The sequence below is a fragment of the Protopterus annectens genome, chromosome 1.part2 (assembly GCF_019279795.1).
Source record: "Protopterus annectens isolate FY-2018-M chromosome 1.part2, PAN1.0, whole genome shotgun sequence".
NCBI lineage: Eukaryota > Metazoa > Chordata > Ceratodontiformes > Protopteridae > Protopterus > Protopterus annectens.
In genome coordinates this window covers 714953199-714973318 of record NC_056727.1, presented here as the reverse complement: position 1 = coordinate 714973318, position 20120 = coordinate 714953199, and the positions used below count along the sequence as shown (strand labels likewise).

The 20120-nt window shown below is 40.3% G+C and overlaps 1 protein-coding gene across 1 annotated transcript in view; it reads left to right on the top strand.

Moving 5' to 3' along the window:
• The window catches only part of LOC122792407 (presenilin-2-like), a 773941-nt gene that overhangs the window by 149658 nt on the left and 604163 nt on the right, over positions 1 to 20120 (top strand). The window contains exon 2 of the mRNA XM_044060195.1: positions 4013 to 4153. Within this exon, the coding sequence (XP_043916130.1) occupies positions 4022 to 4153 (132 nt within the window). The 5' untranslated portion in view covers positions 4013 to 4021. The remainder of the gene's footprint in view (positions 1 to 4012; positions 4154 to 20120) is intronic.

The window sequence follows — 20120 nt, the reverse complement described above, 5'->3', positions numbered from 1 at the left end:
TGGACAGACTGTCCAGGAGATTTCTACGCTTCCAGCTAGGGGCCAGTCATTACCAATTCAGAGCTCTGCCCTTTGGTCTCACCACAGCCCCCAGGGTGTTCACCAAATGCATGGCAGTAGTTACTGCTCACCTGAGACATCTAGGATTCCAGGTGTTTCTTTATCTAGATGACTGGCTCCTCACTGCTACTACCAGGCAACAACTTAGAGGCATGAGATTACACCATCACATCCTGTGCTCAACTAGGCATCAGAATAAACTTCAAAAAATCTGCCTTGTTGCCCTGTCAATCTATTACATACATAGGAACAGAGCTAGACACAAAAAAATGATTGTAAAATTGCCTCAGGAAAGAGAGTTTCCATTATTTGACAACAGGTGTTACTTCTGCTGAGGAGCAAAAGAATTCAAGTCAAATATGTCCTTCAAGCTCTAGTGTCCATGGCAGCAGCCATTCTTCTAGTTCCCTTAGCACTCTTTCACATGAGAATCCTTCAGTGACTTCTTTTCACACAATGGTCCTTCCAGGAATTACCCATGTCTCATATGATGCTAATTACGGAATCTTACAAGAGACACCTTTCCTGGTGGATGGTCTCCCCACTAGTGACTCAGAGCAGACTTTTCATGGAATCCCATCCGGTTGCTACAGTGACTACAGATGCTTCCCTGATAGGGTGGGGGGGGCATTATCTAGGGTAGACGGTCCAAGGCATGTAGCAACCTCACGAGTACCACTTGCACATCAACGTCCTGGAGATGAGTGGTGCTAAGAGCAAGCTCTTCAAGACTCTCTCCCTGCCGGGACTATTGCAGTGCAGACAGACAACATGTCAGTGGTGTGGTACATCAACAAACAGGCCGGAACCAAGTCTTACCCCTTGTGCCGAGAGGCCCTCAGACTGTGGCAATTGGCGATTTTCCTCCCAACGTTTTCTGACTGCAAAGCATATCCCTGGGAAATCCAATGTAATAGCGGACAGGCTCAGCAGAGCTATCCTCATGCCTCATGAGTGGTCTTTGAAACAGGAAATTGTGGATCTTATTTTCTGCAAATGGGGCCAGCCTTGCTGCGATCTTTGTCTCTCCCCTCAACAACAAATGCAGCAGCTACTTCTCCCTTGTTTTTCCTCCAGGTCAGACACCCAGGGACGCTCTAGTCCATGATTGGCCTCAGGGACTCCTTTATGCATTTCCCCCCTTCCCCCTAATTCCAAAAGTCATTCAGAAAGCAAAATTGTTGGGTTGCAAGATGATCCTCATTGCCCCCTATTGGCTTCGACAAATTTGGTTTCTGTTCCTTCACCCCCACCTTCTAGCTCAGCCTTGGGTTCTGGACCCAGTGGCGGACCTCTTGATTCATCAATCAGGCGATTTACACCAATCCCTTCAATCTGTCAAGCCCACAACTTGGTTACTCCACTTCCAATCCTAGCCAGGCTCCCCAATATTTCCCCAGCAGTGCATGATATTATTGTTTCCTCCCATAAGACAACTACAAGGAAAGTTTATGCTAGCAAATGGAAAAGATTCACTTACTGGGCAAAATGCAGGAATTTAGATCCTTTTACAGCTCCTGTACACACAATTTTGGATTTCTTAGCAGAACTGTTTCAATCTAGTGCAGCTGCTACCACCATCAGAGTACAACTAGCTGCCATTTCAAATTTTCACATTGGAGTTTTTAACTCAAGCATAATGGCTCAAACTCTGTAAGGCCTTCATGAGAGGTACATCTCTACTTTAGACCCCCAGTGAGGGAGCCCCTTCCACCTTGGGATCTTAATTTGGTTCTGGCCTCCTTGATACTGCCACCCTTTGAACCAGCAGCATCATGTTCTTTGAAATTTCTCTCTTGGAAGACTCTCTTCCTAGTTGCTATTACTTCTGCCAGATGTGTTTCATAACTCCATGCCCTATGTGTTCACCCTCCATACCTGTTTTTTCACAAAGACAGAGTTTCTCTGAGAACCAACCCATCTTTTCTACCTAACGTTTGTTCAGAACACAATTTGAATCAATCCATTGAATTAAATTAAATGTCTTTTTCCCTAATCATTCCAACAAGGCAGAATACAGATTACACCAACTGGATGTGCATAGACAACTGCGTTTCTATCTCCATAGAACTAAAGAGCTGAGAAAATCGGATCAGTTGTTCCTTTCATTTGCTAACAACAAACAAAGGCCTTCCAGTTTCTAAAGTAATCTTGTCAAAATGGTTATCAGACACCATTGCCTATACTTGCCATTTGCGACAAAAATATCTTCCAGCAAGACCCAAAGGTCATTCAACCAGGTCAGTAGCTACTTTGGTAGCTTTTCAGTCTAGATTGCCCATAGATTCAATTTGGGCAGCAGCTACATAGGCACATCCTCATACAGTTTTTTCTCATTACAAAGTAGATATGGTCTCCCGGGGCAGGGCTTCCTTTGGTTCCATGGTTCTGAAAAGTCTGTTCCAATGAGCCACCCAGGATTGAGGTGCTAGGGACACTGTCCCATACAGCAAGAATGAAGGCGAGATTGGACAACTTAAGATAAAGAAGTTATGTACCTATCATAACGTTCCATGTTAGCTGTCCATCTCGCCTTCTTTCTTACGTCCTGCCCTCCTTCCCCCTTCCTCGAGGATTGAGAGGAGATTTTCAATGGTTTCACTGGCTAACTTGTTTTGTTCTTAGTTGCTTCCCAAGCAAACCATGACAATTTACTGTATATCCAAGTTTAATAATAATGGATTATCTTCTATGTTTGTCTAGTGTGAGCTGTCTCAGACGAGATCTGGATAGCTGACGCTGGGCATTCTGGGATAAGGGGTAGCCTCTTAGCCAGTAAAGAGCTCTCGAGCTATAGAAAGTGGCCGAGTCAGAGATGAGGATCGGCTCTGAACCCATCCAGCAAGAAGGAAGGCGAGATGGACAACTAACATGGAACGTTATGGTAGGCACATAACCTCTTTTTTCAGAGTCACAGTTTAGAAGAAGTTAATTATTTTAAAGATCTTGGGATCAGTATTTGTTGTGGCTTAACATTACATGCGTGGTAATATTAAAATTAATGTGATAAGATAGCTAGGTTTGCTGCTTAAAATATATTGGTAAAAGTAAACACACAGTAATTGGGCTTTATAAAGTACATGTAAGGTCTGCTATTGACTATAACTCTTTGTTTTGTATCTGTAGTATTAGACCAGTAAACATCTTTATTGAGGAAATTTACTAGAGCAGTACCAACTTTACATTGTTTATATTGCAAAAATAGATGTAAAGTCTTGAACCTCTTTACAATATGATATCATGTTAGAGAAAACTGTGATTGCCTTCAAGGTGTTAAATGATGATTTCCTATGTATATATTTTAGAGCTATACTTGTACTCTAACATATTAAATTGACATAAGAGTAGTGACCATCTATGTCACAGAACATTGCAAGACTGGGATGAACTGACAACATGTTAAACATTCATTAAATATAAATCAGTAAAGAGGAATTTAGATAATTGGGTAGGGGATTAAGAATATGATATGAATCTGAAGAAGTAAGTGTTCATGAATGGCATTTGTGTTGCACACTCATTCTGAAGTTATGAACAGTAACCCATTTTATAGATGTGCTGTAAAGATTAAATTTGGAAATGTTTGTCTTTTTGTGTTCAAGAAGAAACTCAGAAGCTTTGCTTTAAATTTTATCTCCCTTTTTTACTTCTGCTGTTGCCAGATAATCCCACTGTATAATTTTTAAGAGACTGTTCCATTGGCTATTATTTACTCATTACATAGTATAACATTGTTGTTGGCTTCCATTAGCAGTGCTTAGCTTTCAGCAAAGCTATTAATCTTTTTTGGAGTGGAGTCCTTCAGAACCCTGCAGTCTTCTAATGTATCATAAGTTACGTCTATTGTATCTGTTGAACTTCTTAGTTTCTAATATGAAAACAGTTACAGTCACATGCATTTCTAATAACTGTAGTAAAAAATAACATTTAAAATAAATTTTTATTTCAACAGATTTCCGTTATGAGTAACTCAGACAGTGAAGAAGAGTTTTGCAATGAGAGGACAGCACTGATGTCTGCAGAGGCCTCTCCTACAACTTCCTATGTAGACAACATGGAAGCACAAGAATCAACAGGAACACAGACAAACAGAGTATGTAATGTTTTATATGGTAACATCAAAATCCAGCCAAGGATATCCTAACATTTTGGAGAGCTTTGCTCCAGGGTTTAGCAAGATTTGATAAATGGTAGATGCTGTTTCTTTGTTTTTGGAGAAATACATGACTGTTCCCTGTTTCCAACATAAAGGAATTTGCCTTTAGTGCTGGACAGCTTTATAGCTGTGGATTGATTGGCACCCAGAACCTTACTGACAGGCAGTAGTTACACTCAATGTGAATTGTGCTTTGGCTACCCTAGGAGGTGATTCACTAAGGAAAATAAATAAAGAAAAATTCCTTGTAAACAGATGTTAATGTACCCCATTACATAACATTCATATTATATTGGTAGATCCTGTCTAGGTAAATCTGGAGATACATCATTTCATTATTCTGCAGTTACCTTTATAATCTATTCCAATGTTATATGAGAGCTAGAAGCTGCCACCATACTTGGATTAGTTTAATTAATCATTGAGGTGCAGCAGGCAAGTAGAAATTAAAAAATAGCAATAAAATTGCAAAAATAAAGCAAAGTGCAAAACAGATGCCAAAAAATCATTACATCTAGAACTAGTGACAGTTCTTTCATGCATCAGAGGAAGTGTGTGTGTTTGCGCCCCTTTACTCATATCTTATCTGTCCCATTGTTAAATATAATGCACCTTTTGGCATGTATTTATTTAAACATAGCAAAAGCATAGCTGGCCCAACAAGCACCCTGTGTAAGGTCCTCGGACCAGTGCCCTCCCACTCAGCTCTTCATGTGAAAAGAAAAAAAAAAGGACTTCTGCAAAAGTTTCAGGATGCTTCCTGCAAACTGTACCCAATCTGCACCATCCCAAGCTCTTCATGTCAGCAGAACGAAAGTCTGTTCCTTTTACTGGAATATCAGCTAAGTGGCCAGATACAGGACACTCCCCCCACCCTGCTCCAGACATTTGGGTCCTATTTTGTTGCCCTGTTTCCAACCATACCTCGTTACATTAGAGTAATGGAGTAATGAAAAAAAAAAGTTTGTCTTTTAAACTGTAGAAAACTACTTGCAACAAATATACTAAGCAGTCGATGCAGTTTATATCCTGCACAGAACACTACAGCTCTCAGTTCTTAGTTAAAAAAAATCTGTATATTCAAACTGTAGCAAAGTGCGTGCTGCAAATGTAGCAAGCAGTTGCTAAAGTTTATACCCTACACAGAGTGCTAGGGTAGTCAGGTTTTACTTTAACAAAAAAAAAAGTTTCTCTTTTAAACTGTAGCAAACTGCTTGCTACAGTTTATATCCTGCATAGAGCGCTACAGTGCTCAAGTTTTAGGTAAAGCAAAAAGAAAGTAAGATTTTTTTTTTTTTTTTACATTTAACTGTAGCAAACTGCTTGCTCGAAGACTGATCAGGATGATGAATGGCCAATCAGATCACTCCCTCTAACACTTTGCACTTGGGGCAGTTGTCCCTTTCACCCTGCCCTAGCTATGCTACTGCATATCACACAGTTTGAAAGACCTCTGAGATTCTTAACTGAAAAGATCAGTGGCCACAAAAATCTTGGTTATCTGGAGAGACTGATAGTCCTTTCTCTGTACTCTGTCTTTTACAAACTCCTCTGTGGAGATCTATGTCTAGCCTTTTGTGCCATCAAAGATCCAACCATGTTTGACATCCTATTCCTCTGCAGAACTGGTGGTACAATAAAGTACATGGTTAAAGGAACTAAAACTAAATCAGCTGATAAATGGGATACATGTGAAGTTGTTCTATCCGCTGTTCATTCTTACAGATGGGTTCAGAGACTATCTTCAGCTCCGAGTCAGCCAACTACAAAGCTCGAGGTCTTCAAACAGCTCGAGGCCAAGTCTCCTATCCCATTTGCCGCTGTAACAGATCGGAGGTTTCCTCACAGCTTGGGCCAGTATAGAAACATTTATCTTTATTAACAGTATTTTTTGCAATTTAATAACTTTAAAAAATTGTATTAGTGTGTAGTTTAACTTCTTATAGTGCCGTTTATAGCCTTGTTGGCCTTTGTTTATTAGGCCTTTGTTATTTCCCTTCCCTTCTTCTGGTGTGCCTTAGCAGAGGGTTAGTAGTTTTGAAGTGTGTTTTAACATGCATTTATAGCCTATTAGAATGTGTTTCTTCAGCTTTAGCAGTTAAACTCTATTTAGTATTATAGAGCCCATTTGTTTTTTCTTTAAGGGCTGTATTAATAAAAGTGTTTAGTGGATTAAAGTGTGTTTACTAGGTAGTTAGTAGTTTATAGCTTATAAGAGTGTGTTCTAGCTATTAATAGTTAGATTCTATTTAGTGTCTTAGAGGCAGTTGTTTTAAGAGCTGCTTATATCTTAAAATACTTGTAGTTTTTGGACTTGTTAAACACTTGTCTGTGTGAACTTCAAAATCCAAAGGCATGCACGTTGTCCAACTGGCAATAAAACGCTGATCAGGAAAAGTCACCCAAGTTTGGTTTTAAAATGTCCACAAGTCAAAAAACAATCTTGACTGATAGTCACGCCAAATTCTTTTATTGGGTGCCCTGCACTTACAAAGAGTTGCTCCATCTGCCATTCTTTTAGTAGCAGGGTCCTTCATGAGACTATCAAAAACTGATTGACAGAGGGCATTTAAATAGTATCACTTAAAACTCCATTGGTCACCTAGAACACCTGGTGACCTACGTAATGACTTTAAAGTGCTCATTTCTTAAAAAGGTTCTTTTATCACATAGTAGCATAAAGGCAACAATATATACTTTGATAGACATTAATGCATTTCAGTATTTAACTGAAATAGATCGTTTCAAATCACGGTCAGTGCCGTCATATGTACAAAAATTATATGCATTCCTGCCTTAACATATAAATGCTGCTACATGTGTCATATTCAGCAGCGAACAATTGCAAACTAAAATAAGAATTAATAAAGGGTTTGCTTATATTATCACAATCAAGTTTTATACACATGGAGTTAAAGGGCCCCACTGAAGATCTCATTTGCAGATATCTTAGAAATTTTAAAGCAGATGGGTGGCCTGAAAGCTTTTGGGTCTCAGTCATCCACCTCTTGGGTGTCTCCGCCCTTTGATGAGCTTATGGAGCTGGTCTCACGAAGGGTGTAGGAGTCTCCAGGCACCATGGAGCCTGTCCCTAGGAGGCCCAATAAATTTATTTCTGCCCCTCACGATAAAACTTTTCTTACAAAGGGAGTGCCTGTTGATGCCATGGTGTTGGCGGCAGCCACTAAAAAGGAGATGTCGGAAACTTCTTCCTTTGTCCATCCTCCTAACAGAGACTCTAGGATCATGGATAGATATGGGAAGCGCATGTTTAGTTCAGCGATTTTTTTTGCCATGCATTCACTGAACTACAAAGTAGAAATGCTCAGCATGTACGGCAATGCAGGGCCAAACCAAATGAGGATACAGTAACAAATGGCCAGCATATGGGTGAAACCAAAAAAGGCACAAATACCACTAATGGAGTTAAATCAAGCCATAAAAATGGCTAGAATAATTTATTGCCAATACCAGTTTTGGCAAAATACTGTAGTGGTGGTGCTGTGGTAGCGTTGTCGCCTCATAGTAAGACACTGTCCGGTTCGATTCCCAGCTAGAGCGTCTTCTGCGTTGAGACATGAGTGAATGGGTATACCTTCGTTGAAGGTTGTGCATCAGGGCTGGTAACTCAACACGTAAAAATCAACTACCAATCATTAGCGGACTGGAGTTCCGCTGTGGCGACCCCTAACTGGGAAAAGAAAGAGACAACAACAACCGGTTTCGGCAAAATAGCCTTCATCAGTGGAATACCTTGAAACAATGAGTACTCATTTCTACATATATAGACCCATCCACCAATGGGAAATACAGCCCTCCCCACAACATAATTGATTAACAAAACCTCCTTCAATTAAGCACTAATAATGATTGTAATGCAGTACAAAAGTGGAAATACAGATCATTACAATTAATACATACTGAAAGAATCCACGCAGGAAAACATAATTTTTATACAAAGAAAAAATAAAGAAAAAAATAGAAGAAAAAAAATTAAGAAAAAAATACAGCACTATAAATGGTCATTCAGTCCAGGTTGGAAAAGACCCCCCCCCCAGCTTAATGATCCAAAATTTTTCTTTTCTATTCAGGATGCTATGCAAACCCTGCATGTTATTCCTGTTACCAGCAATTCTATTAATGATCATAAAGTGAAATTCTGCATTCGTATGTGTCGAGCAGTTACTGTATAAGGCATTAGTTTCCCGTTTATTACGTATGTCACTACGACGTTCTGACATATTTATTATTAGTGGACGAGATGTCTGACCAACATAAAAGGCTGAATATTTGCAGGTAGCCAAATATATAACCCAATCAATTCCACAATTCCCAAAAAATTTTATGTCATACACCTTACTGGTATTTTTACTTGTAAATTGTTTCAATTTGTTAACATAACGGCATGAAGAACAATGTCCACAGGGAGAGGTGCCAAACAGAGTGTCCCCAGACAGGGTAAGTTGTTGGTATATAGCACCCCCACTACCAGTATGTTTGAAATGGGAAAAGTGAGAACCCAATGTTTTGCCTTTCCTAAATGAAAATTGACATATGGTCCCTAAGATAGGTCCTAGGTCGTTATTTGCCAAAAGAATATTCCAGTGTTTGTGAATAGTATCTTTGATAATATTGGTATTTCACCCATATGTGGTGAATGAACCTGATGGTATGACTGGTATCCCCCCTGGTTTTAGTCTTGTAGTCAAATAGGGACATCCTAGCTGATTACTGGCCCAGTTACTAGCAGAGATGGTGTCAAAGTCCCTGTATCCCCTACTCTGAAATCTATTACAGAGGTCCTGCCGAGAAGAGTCATAATCCTCTTGAGTAGAACTAATTCTCTTCATATGAGGAAACTGGGATTTTGGGATGTTGCGGATGGTATGGCTAGGATGTAAACTGGTGACATGAAGCAGGGTATTGTACTGAGGGTATGTACAAAAAACTTTGGTACTCAGAGTATTATCCATATTTCTCCTAACGGTAATATCCAAAAAGTTAATTTCGTTAATGTCCGAGCTCAAAGTGAACTCAATACCCCCACTTATTATCATTAAGGTATTATACAAACTCAAGAAGAAAACCCATATCAGCTCGACATACCATCCAACAAACATCCAGATATTTCCGCCAGATGTCAATTTCATCAATATATAGATTGAGAGGAATCCTATATTAGTTGCTCTTCCACAAAGGCCATGAACAAGTATTCATAGATCGGTGCAAATGAGGCACCCGTTGCGGTGCCCTGAATCTGCCAGTAGCATTCCCCCTGAAAATAAAAAACATTTTTGTTCAGCACATGATCCGCCATACACAGGAGTAAAGTGTTGAACCCTGCCGGATACAAATTGGCATGCTCCAGCCAAAATTGTAAGGCCTGAAGACCGGCCCAATGGGATGTTGGTTTACAGGGCCTTGACATCCAAAGTGCATAAGAGCCACCCAGGTTCCAGCTGTGCTTCTGACAAAACTTTCAAAAACTGTGTGATGTCTTGTATACGTGCCCGAATGAGATTCAATAGGGGTTTGATATATTGGGTCAGAAAAGCCGAGAGAGGTTTGGTTAATGAGCCATTCCTGGAAACAATGGGCCAACCTGGTGGTTTATTAAGAGATTTATGAATTTTGAGCAAGAGGTACATGATTTGCTTCTAGGGATCCCTGACAGTTAAATGGGATTTAACTGTCTCTGTGATAATACCCTCTTCAACAGCTTGACTCAGAAAAGAATCAATATCCTTCTTTAAGTTCAGTGTGGGATTCAAGGGCATAGCCATTTAATGACGTGGGTTGGACAACTGTCCCTTACTCTCGTCAAGATAATAATCCGTGTCTAACATGACTGCCCCCCCCTTGTCCGTAGGTACAATGACCACCCTACGATTGTCCTTAAGCTCCTGTAACGCTTGCTGTTGCCCAATAGTTAGATTATGACCCAATACCAAAGACTCACCAGTGTTGAAATGTAAATCTTTGAGCACCGCCTGTAAAAAGATGGACTCATGTTTATTCATAGGTGGCTGAAAATTCAGACTTATAAAATCTGAAATCAGTAGATCTTTGAGAGTTGTCTCTAGAAAAAAAACAGTAAGATTAAGTCTGCGGCAAAAATCATGTTGGTCAGATACCATGTAAGTTTCATCCACAAAAAAGCCTGGCACAAAGTTTAAACCTTTATTAAGAAGCTGCTTCTGCTCTTCTATTAAAATTACACTGGATATATTCAAAACATTATGACAATTGTTGGCTAGTGTGTCATTAAAGTCTGTAATAGTCCCTCCACCGTAACTATTCCTGTTCCTGTGGTTCCTACCACCCCTCCTCCACTACATCTAAAGGGTGATCCGCATTACGTTGTTTTTTATGGGGATGGGTGATTCCCAGGTGCTGGCACTAGCTAAATTTGTAGCTGAGGATTCCTCAGGAGAAGTGCTGCTAAGATAGGTATCTGTCCCTTTCAAAATGGATCTGGGTCTCTTCTTGCTATTTGCCCCAACTGGTCTACTGGTCTCAGAAATTGTCACTGTTTTGGACTCCTCAGAAGCTTTGCCCCTGTGATAATCTGTTACATCCCTATTGAATTTCCTTATTTTTTTATCCCGTGTCTATTTTTCAAATGTGAGAAGCTCCTTTTATAACTTGTTCAAACAAACAGTGTAATGAGGTTGACCGTCATATCTTTTTTGATTCCTCACAGAGAGTTTTAACTTCCACAATATTCATGTCAATCATCCGCTCATAATATGAGCTCAGGATGTGTACAAAGGACATGGAAGCCTGCTGGAGTGCCAGGTTCCAGTCTTTAACCAACACATCATCCATCTTGCTCACTAAAGGCTGAATACGAACCCTGAGTCCTCTGAACATAATATCCTTGTTCTCATAAGCTCTGAAAAGCTTCAGATGCCAAATATTCATTCTGAGGGTTTTCATCCCCCTACCTAGCTTACTGAATGCAAGATTGCAGCCGTCAACTGGATCCATATTGGAAACACCCTTATCAGTGCCATTCTCATTTGAGATGCCAAACACTCATGTCATTTCTATCGGCACATAGGCCATTCAAAATAGATTCTAGATCCATGACAATAAGTTCATAATCCAACCAACTATTCCAACAAAAAACAGTGAACTAGGATGCCACCAGAGGCTCAGTAACCTTGTTAAAACAAACTACCAAAGGAGCCCCAAATTCCTAAAACTGATAAGTATCCCAAATACATATAAAAACCCACCCCAAAAGGAGGGAACCTCATATGAAAAACCAATAGGGAAAGTAATCCCAGACTGGGTAACATAATACCCCAAAGAGATTTTTCTGAGACCAGAGTTCCAGGTGCAAAATGACCAAAATCGACCAGATTCAAATGATGAAAAACTGACATAAGTCACACAAAAATTGTTGATGGAGCCAAAAAAGCCCATTGCATCTAGTAGATTAGTATAAAGTTATATGATATCCCAATCCTTTTAATGATCAGAAGACACTGTCTGGCCAAATTCAGTGATGCATCCAATGTCCCCACTTGTAGCCTTGACAATTCAAAAGGCACTGAAAATAACTTGGTAACACAAATAAGTATGTGTCAAAAGGCCTGGCATCAGGCCTTATTGCTACTGTTGTGGTTAGTATTCAATTGGGCTTGAACACATCATACATCAACAGGAGGGTTGATAGTCATTCCTGCTTGTGTTATATTTAACCATCTACAGTATTGATTGTTCCCCAGTGAATATCATATATATATATATATATATATATCTATATATATATATATATATATACCTATAAGGAGGATGTAACCCTCCCAACTATCTATGATAGTAGATTAATTTTTCAAGATACTTGTATACCAAAGTGTGTATGGTAGATATAGTAAGAATCCAACCACAGAGTAACTGTAAATACAGGAAAACATTGTTTCAAATCCTATACACTCCCCAAAAACAGTTACCAAAATTGGCACACTTAGAAAGATAATATATACAAGCTGTGTACCAAGATATCTTTTAAATTTAGAATAATGATCGCCCAAATATTGTAAATCTAATAACAAAAAGTAAGTGGGCATAGACGAGCATGAAACATGTGTTTTAACATAGAGAAAACATTCCAGTAAATTATGATATATGATAAATCCCAGGTCAGGTTATATAATAATCAAAACCTCACACCATAATGTTCAATGAGGTCCTATGGTGAAACCGGGTGATATAGAATACATATGCTAATCCATAAATAATGAACCAAGCCATACAAGTCCCTGATATCAGAATACCATTCAATAGTTATTCATAGCCTTGTAGACTGAAATAGCTCCTAGATACATTAGAATCAACTGTGACCCACAGACATATCAAAGTCCAAACAACATCATGAACATATATGTTTATCCATAAATCATGAATCAAGCCATACAAATCCCTGATATCAGAATACCATTCAGTAGTTGTTCATAGCCTCGTAATATGAAAAAGCTCCCTATGTAAGTACAAAATATGGCTGAGGATAGATAACATTAGAATCAACTATGACCCGTATACATATTAAAGTCCAAATAACATCATAAACACGATGTAGTTTTAAGCATATCCAACCCCAAATGGAATCGGACAAAACCTAAATTATGTAGTTTCAAAATGCAACAGAACCAAAGTCCCTGATACCGGAACGTAATAATGCACCAAGCACTTCTGAAAGGGATCCTCAAGCTTTCAGTCGTCATTTCATACTGTCCCAGTAACTCGTTTCAATGCAGTATCTACACACCACAAAAGCACAAGTACCTGTGTGTATGTATAGTTCACACTGATATGTCCCAAAAGTTGTAAAAATGAATAACGAAGAGGAAAATAGTAGAGGGGTCCAAAATTCAACCAACTTCGTTAACTAGTAATTTCAGTCACCGCAAACCCCCATTCAGTATACAAACAATAAAATGTCCTTAAATAAATGAATTGTAACAGTTGTAGTTGTAACGGATGTCCCAAGTCCAGTTCAGCTTAGTCGTAAATTCCAAAATGTTACTTCGTTGCTACCCAAACAAAAATTAAACCAACAGTACCTGAACATGACATAAGTAATGCCCTCTTGTATTAGTGAAGCTTCTGACAAATAAGAAGTCCCAAGAAGGAAAAACGAGCTTTAAAGTGCTGCAAACATCCCATATGTAACAGCTCACACCGCCAGCTTGTGATCACGATAACCATAATGGAGAATTACTGTATGACCCAACTAAGCTTCCACAATAAAAGCAAAAAATGCTGGTGCTAATTTGAAAAGAGATGATTTAAAAAAATTGTATATCCAACAGGTCCGACTGACCTAAATTCAACCAAGAGGACTGAAACACACTGATGCAATAAATCCACAGTTAACCAGAAGATAGTGCCAGCACCCAGCCAGCAGCAGAGCAGAAGCAGACTGCAAAGTAGAAATGTTCAGCACGTACAGCAGTGCAGGGCCAAACCAAATGAGGATACAGTAACAAATGTTAATGTAACAAATTTTTTTCTTTATTTTTTATTTGTATAAAAATTATGTGTTCCTGCGTGGATTCTTTCAGTATATATTAATTGTAATGATCTGTATTTCCACTTTTGTATTGCATTACAATCATTATTGGTGCGTAGGTGCTTAATTGAAGGAGGTTTTGTTAATCAATTATGTTGTGGGGAGGGCTGTATTTCCCATTGGTGGATGGGTCTAGATATGTAGAAATGAGTACTCATTGTTTCAAGGTATTCCACTGATGAAGGCTATTTTGCTGAAACCGGTATGGACAATAAATTATTCTAGCCATTTTTATGCCTTGGTTTAACTCTATTTGTGCCTTTTTTGGCTTCACCCATGTGCTGTCCATTTGTTCACTGAACTACCTCACACATTTTACAAGACTGCAAAGAGACCTCCTTAAAGAGCTTGGAGATTCTCTACAGGGTACGGTAGCTGAGGGAGCTACAGACAAGGTTGCATTCCAGCTTGCTACCCTTAATTCCATAGTGAACTCTTCCATGCATCTGATTTCATATGCAGCTGAAGGAACAAGTAGGGCATCGGGTACAGGAATCACTCTTGTGAGACACTCCTGGATGCGTTTATGTTCCTTTTCGGAGCCCTTTAAGTCATCCTTTGTCAACACCCCTTTTGATGGCTCATCTCTTTTCGGGCCCAAAGTTAAGGAAACTCTTTTCGGGCCCAAAGTTAAGGAAACTCTCACCAGGTGTGAGCAGGAAGGAAAGACTGTGTCTGACATCTGAGTCTGTTTTTCCACCCCTACTAGACCCTACCCCAAAGGGTCAAAAGGGAGGAAAGATGTGGTTCCGAAAAGCCCAAGGAGCCTTTCTGGACACACATGGCGAACCCCCCTCCAGGGGCAGAGGAGGGGGACAATAATGGAAGATGCCACCCTCACAACAGAGGGGAGTCCGCAAAATCAGGGCGACAGAGATGAGTTCTTTGGGAAAGCCCTATCAGTGCTTCTGAAAGGAGGCCCGACTGTCCTACTCTGGAGGCAGTCAGGGGTCGCTTATCTTTGTATCCAGATGCCCGGCTCAAAATAACAAATGACAACTGGGTACAAAGCATTATTTTCAGAGGATATTTTATTCCCTTCACCAATCCTCCCCCCCCTTGATAACAAAAATCCTGGACGTTCCACCCAGTTCCAGGGAACAAGCAACAGAAGCTGTCCAAAGGTTGCTAGAAAAAAGTCATCCAACCAGTCCCAGCAGACCAGATAGGATCCGGGACTTACTAAAGATTCTTTTTAGTTCCAAAAATGGCAGGAGACTGGCGACCTATTTTGGACCTCAGCAGACTGAACAGATCTGTCAAGAAAGAGAAGTTTTGGATGGTCACGCTACAGTCAATAATCCCCTTCTTAGGGAAAGACAATTGGATGTGCTTGATAGATCTCCAGGATGTGTACTACCACATAAAAATGGCTAGACCATCCAGGGATCATCTGCACTTCTAGCTGGGAGCCGTCATTACCAGTTTCGAGCCCTACCCTTTGGTCTCACTACAGCCCCCAGAGTGTTCACCAAATGTATGGCAGTGGTCACCGCTCACCTGAGGCATTTGGGATTCCAGGTGTTTCCATACCTGGACGATTGGCTCCTCTTTGCCACCATCAGGCATCAGCTTATACAAACCAGGGACACCACACTTACTCTTTTCAATCAACTCGGGATTACCGTAAACTCTGCCTTGTCACCATCGCAATGTATAGTTTTTATCGGAGCAGATTTGGACACCACCACCACCACTTTAAAACTTCCTTTAGAAAGGATATCAATAGTTCATCAGCAAATTCTGAATGTCATTTCCAGAGACAAGGTGCTAGCCTCAGAAGTGCTAAAATTGTTGGGTATGATGGTGGCTGCAATAATGGCAATTCCATTGGGTCGTATGCACATGCGGATTCTTCAGTGGCTTTTATTCCCACAATGGTCTTGTCAAGAGCTCCCAATGTCACATCTCATTATTCTAACAAACACATTCAAAAAGAATCTTCAGTGGTGGTTGACCTCTCTCCAAGTCATGATGTGTTGTCCTTTTGTCCTACCCTCACCATCTGCCACGGTGATCACAGATACTTCTCAGACCAGGTGGGGGGTCATTTTCAGGGAAGAACAACCCAAGGTATACTGACCGAACAAGAGACACATCTGCATATCAATGTCCTGGAGATGAGAGCAATACTCTTGGCATTGCAGTACTTTCAGGACTCTCTCCCTCTGGTGACATTTGCGATTCAGACGGACAACATGTCTGTGGTCTGGTACTTAAACAAGGAGGAACCAGGTCGTATTCCTTTTGTCGAGAGGCTCGAAGAGTGTGGCAGTGGGCTACATCCACCCAGCACTTTCTGATAGCAATGCACATCCTGGGGAAATCTGATGTGATTGCAGATAAACTGAGCAGGGCGATTTTGTTGCCTCACGAGTGGTCCCTCAAAAAATAAATAGTGGCAAGAATATTCCGCAAATGGGGCAGGCCTTGCTGCGATCTTTTTGCATCCCCCATGAACACAAAATGCAGAATCTACTTTGTCCTGATTTCCCCCTCTGGGAGATTCCCCAAGGGAGGCACTTGTATACAATTGGCCTCCGGGTCTCCTTTATGCATTCCCACCAATTCCCCTGATACCCAAAGTATTACAGAAAGCCAAAGCCCTGGGAAAGACGGTCATTCTAATAGCCCCTCATTGGCCTCGTCAGATTTGGTTCCCCTTCTTTCGATCTCATCTGTTTAAGGAGCCTTGGATTCTGGACCCAGTTCTGGACCTTGTGATGCACTCGTCTGGCGCTCTTCATCCCTCCCTTCAGTCCCTAAAATTGACTGCTTGGCTGCTCCAATTCCCAACTTAGCCAAATTCCATAACCTCTCAAGCAAAATGCAACATATCTTAATATCTTCTCATAAATTCTCTATTAGGAAGTTGCACCTCAGCAAATGGAAGGCTTCTTAGAATAACATTGACCCTTACCAAGCCTCTATTTCCTCCATATTAGAATTTTTGACTATGCTTTTCAACAAAGGAGCGGCGGCTACAATTCGTGTGCAGCTTGCCGCCATGTCTAATTTTCATCTTGGTACTGAAGGCTATAACATAATGTCACACAAGCTATCCTAAGTCTTTCTCAAGGGGACTTTCCACCTTAGACCAACAGTTAAATCCCCTTATACCCCCTGGAACCTAAACTTTATGCTCTCATGCATTATTCTCCCACCTTTTGAGCCAGCTTCTTCATGCAATTTGAAATTTTTCTCTTGGAAGACTATCTTTTTAGTAGCCATCACGTCTGCTCGAAGAGTCTCAGAACTACAAGCCTTGTCCATAAAATCTCCGTATTTGGTATTTCATGCTGACAGAGTTTCACTGCAAACAAATCCTTCATTCTTACCTAAAGTTTGCACTGAAGCGAACAACCAAATTATAGATTTACCAGGGTTTTTCCCTAAGCACACCAACAATTTGGAGTATATGCTGCACAATCTTGATGTTCACAGACAGCTCAGATTTTACCTAGATAGTTGTTTAATTTAGAAGATCTGAACAACTTTTTGTTTCCTTTTCAGATTCCAGAAAAGGTATGCCTATGGCAAAAACAACCCTATCAAAATGGTTATCTGATTGCATCATTTTCACTTACTCAGCTACCAGTTTACCTTTACAACAAAAAATTAAGGCTCATTCTACCAGAGCTGTGTCCACATAGGTAGGTACTAGGCTATCGACCGTAGGGCCTCTACAAGCCTAGTCAAAAAGGTACCCTGGCTTTTGCCACCCAAGAAAATTATTTTCCTGTGCCACTGTTGAGCAGAGCCACAGAAGCGATCCCCAGGGTGAATTTCGTATTTCCTATCACATCATCTGCTTTTTCAGCTAGGTTGCCATTAGACAATATTTGTGCAGCAGCCACTTGGTCAAAGCCTCATACCTTTATCATTCATTACAAAGTCGATAGGGCCTCCAGAGACGGGGCCTCCTTTGGTTATACTGTCATGAGAAACATACTTCCGTGAGCCACTCAAGGAAGATGGTGCTTAGGACGCTACCCATCTGTAAGAATGAACGGCTAGATAGAACAACTTCACGTAAAGAAGTTATGTACTCACCATAACGTTCCATGTGAGTTGTTCATTTCGCCTTCATTCTTACTTCCCACCCGCCAACCCCCTCCAGGTTTTTTCAAGGACCGAGATTCATGTTCATGGTTGCTTTGTCTTTACTATGGTATTTATCTTAAGTGACAAAATGGCATATGGTATTACTAAAGCCAGCAAGCAAGATCTGAGGTAACTCAAGGTGCATCATGGGATAGGGACTTGACCTTGAGCTGTCTGAAGACCTCGAGCTTTGTAGTTGGCTGACTTTGAGCCGAGGATCGGCTCCGAACCCATCTGTAAGAATAAAGGTGAGATGAACAACTCACAGGGAACGTTATGGTGAGTACATAACTTTTTTTTTTTTTTTTTGGCATGATAGTTTCATATTCAGCGTATCCCTCAACTCTGTAACAAACTTCCACTACATGTCAAGCAGATTAGCACCCTTGCTACCTTCAAGGTAAACCTGGATAACTGGATGGGCAACTTTAAATTCTCTCCTGGACTAACTTGGCTTGCCCTCCTTGAAGCTAGAGGGAAATTATGAATAGTTTTTTTTGTTGAACTGAGCTACAGACTGATTGCCAGTTTTTTCATAGCTAAGTACTAGGCAATCAAAAGCCACTCCTACCCCACCCATAACTGTAACTGTTTCCATCTGCATATACCTGCTTTAACCTTGATCCTGCTTGCTGGAAATTCCTGTCTGAAGCAATTAGACAAATTAAGAATCTTAAAGCATTCAAGGAATCTGGTCATTCCCATCTAGTCGAGGAAAATAAATGTAACTGCTTCAGAGGTACTGGTCAACTCTTACTAATATTTTCCCCTCTTCTCTTTGGTCCATTTGCATCTGCTCGCTTTGAATTCTCATTATATTAGTAATCCTTAAGATTTTTAATTTTTTTTCCTCCTTAGTTGTAGCTGAAGCTATATATCAAACTGCTTTTTCTGTTTTGTATATTGTAACTACACTTTTGTAAAAATGCAAGTGCTCCCTATCTTATTTTACATGATATGTATTTTCTAATGATATATGCTACTGCATATTGCCTACATGTCATATGAACTTTGTTTTGTTTTTGTCTCTATTTAGTATTTGCCTATTTGACCCAGGTTGTGGCTGAAAAGGTGCTTAGACCAGTCCAATTACCCAATTAACAAACGTTTTTATAAATACATACATATATATACCTATGTGTGTGTGTGTGTGTGTGTGTGTGTGTGTGTGTGTGTGTGTGTATATATATATATATATATATATATATATATATATATATATATATATATATATATAAAACAACCAGAGAATAAGACCTAGCAGGGTTTTCCAGGGTGGTCATGATATAAGCCCTACCCCACAAACCCCCAGTTCCCAGTTAAGATCGTCAACAACACACGACGGACGAGTTGAATTATAAAATATTATTGACACCTGTTGACTGAGGTTATCGTACTCTGCTTGCCATTTTCAGACCATTCGGACACCCAAATTCTTCTCTTTGCAGAAAGTCGTAAGATTCTTTCCCTGGGAGTCCTCCACAATTATTACTGTAACCCTAATCCTCACTCACACTTGATGGTGGAGATTCTTGGCCCATAAACACTGGCAAGTGTACTTTGATTGGTCAAAGTACAAACAACGCACGTAAAACGTGCACACTTGATAACGAACGGCTGTGGTGTCTTCTTGACAATAGCCATTTTGTGTTGCCACTCCTGTCTCATAAGTCTTCAATTAATCCCCCCCAGACAAGATGAGTGCAAAAAGAAAGAGCTATTCCATCGAGTACAAGAAAGGAAACGTGGAGGACTCCCAAGGAAAGAATCTGATGGCTTTCTGCAAAGAGAAGTTGGATCTCCAAATGGTCCGAAAATGGCGTGCAGTGTACGATGACCTCAGTCAACAGACCAAAGAGGAAAATGTTAAGAAGTGCAAGTGTGGATCAGGTCGGCAGCCATTACTTCCTGAGCTGGAAGAAATCTGTGAATGGATTGCTAACAGGAAAGCAAAGGCTTTGGTTGTGCGCAGGGCTGATATTCAAGCATTTGCCCTTGCAATGGCACCACAGTTAGAAATATCCCCAGAAGAATTCATAGCATCACAACATTGGCTGGATGGCTTCCTTCAGAGATGTGAACTGTCTCTAAGATCATCAACAACACTCTTCAAGCTGGAAGATACTGAAGTTGTTAAACGTGCACTTGCATTCATGTCCTTTGTTGATGGCATCGACTTTTCTAAATATCAACTCCCCAACATGATTGCTATGGATGAAA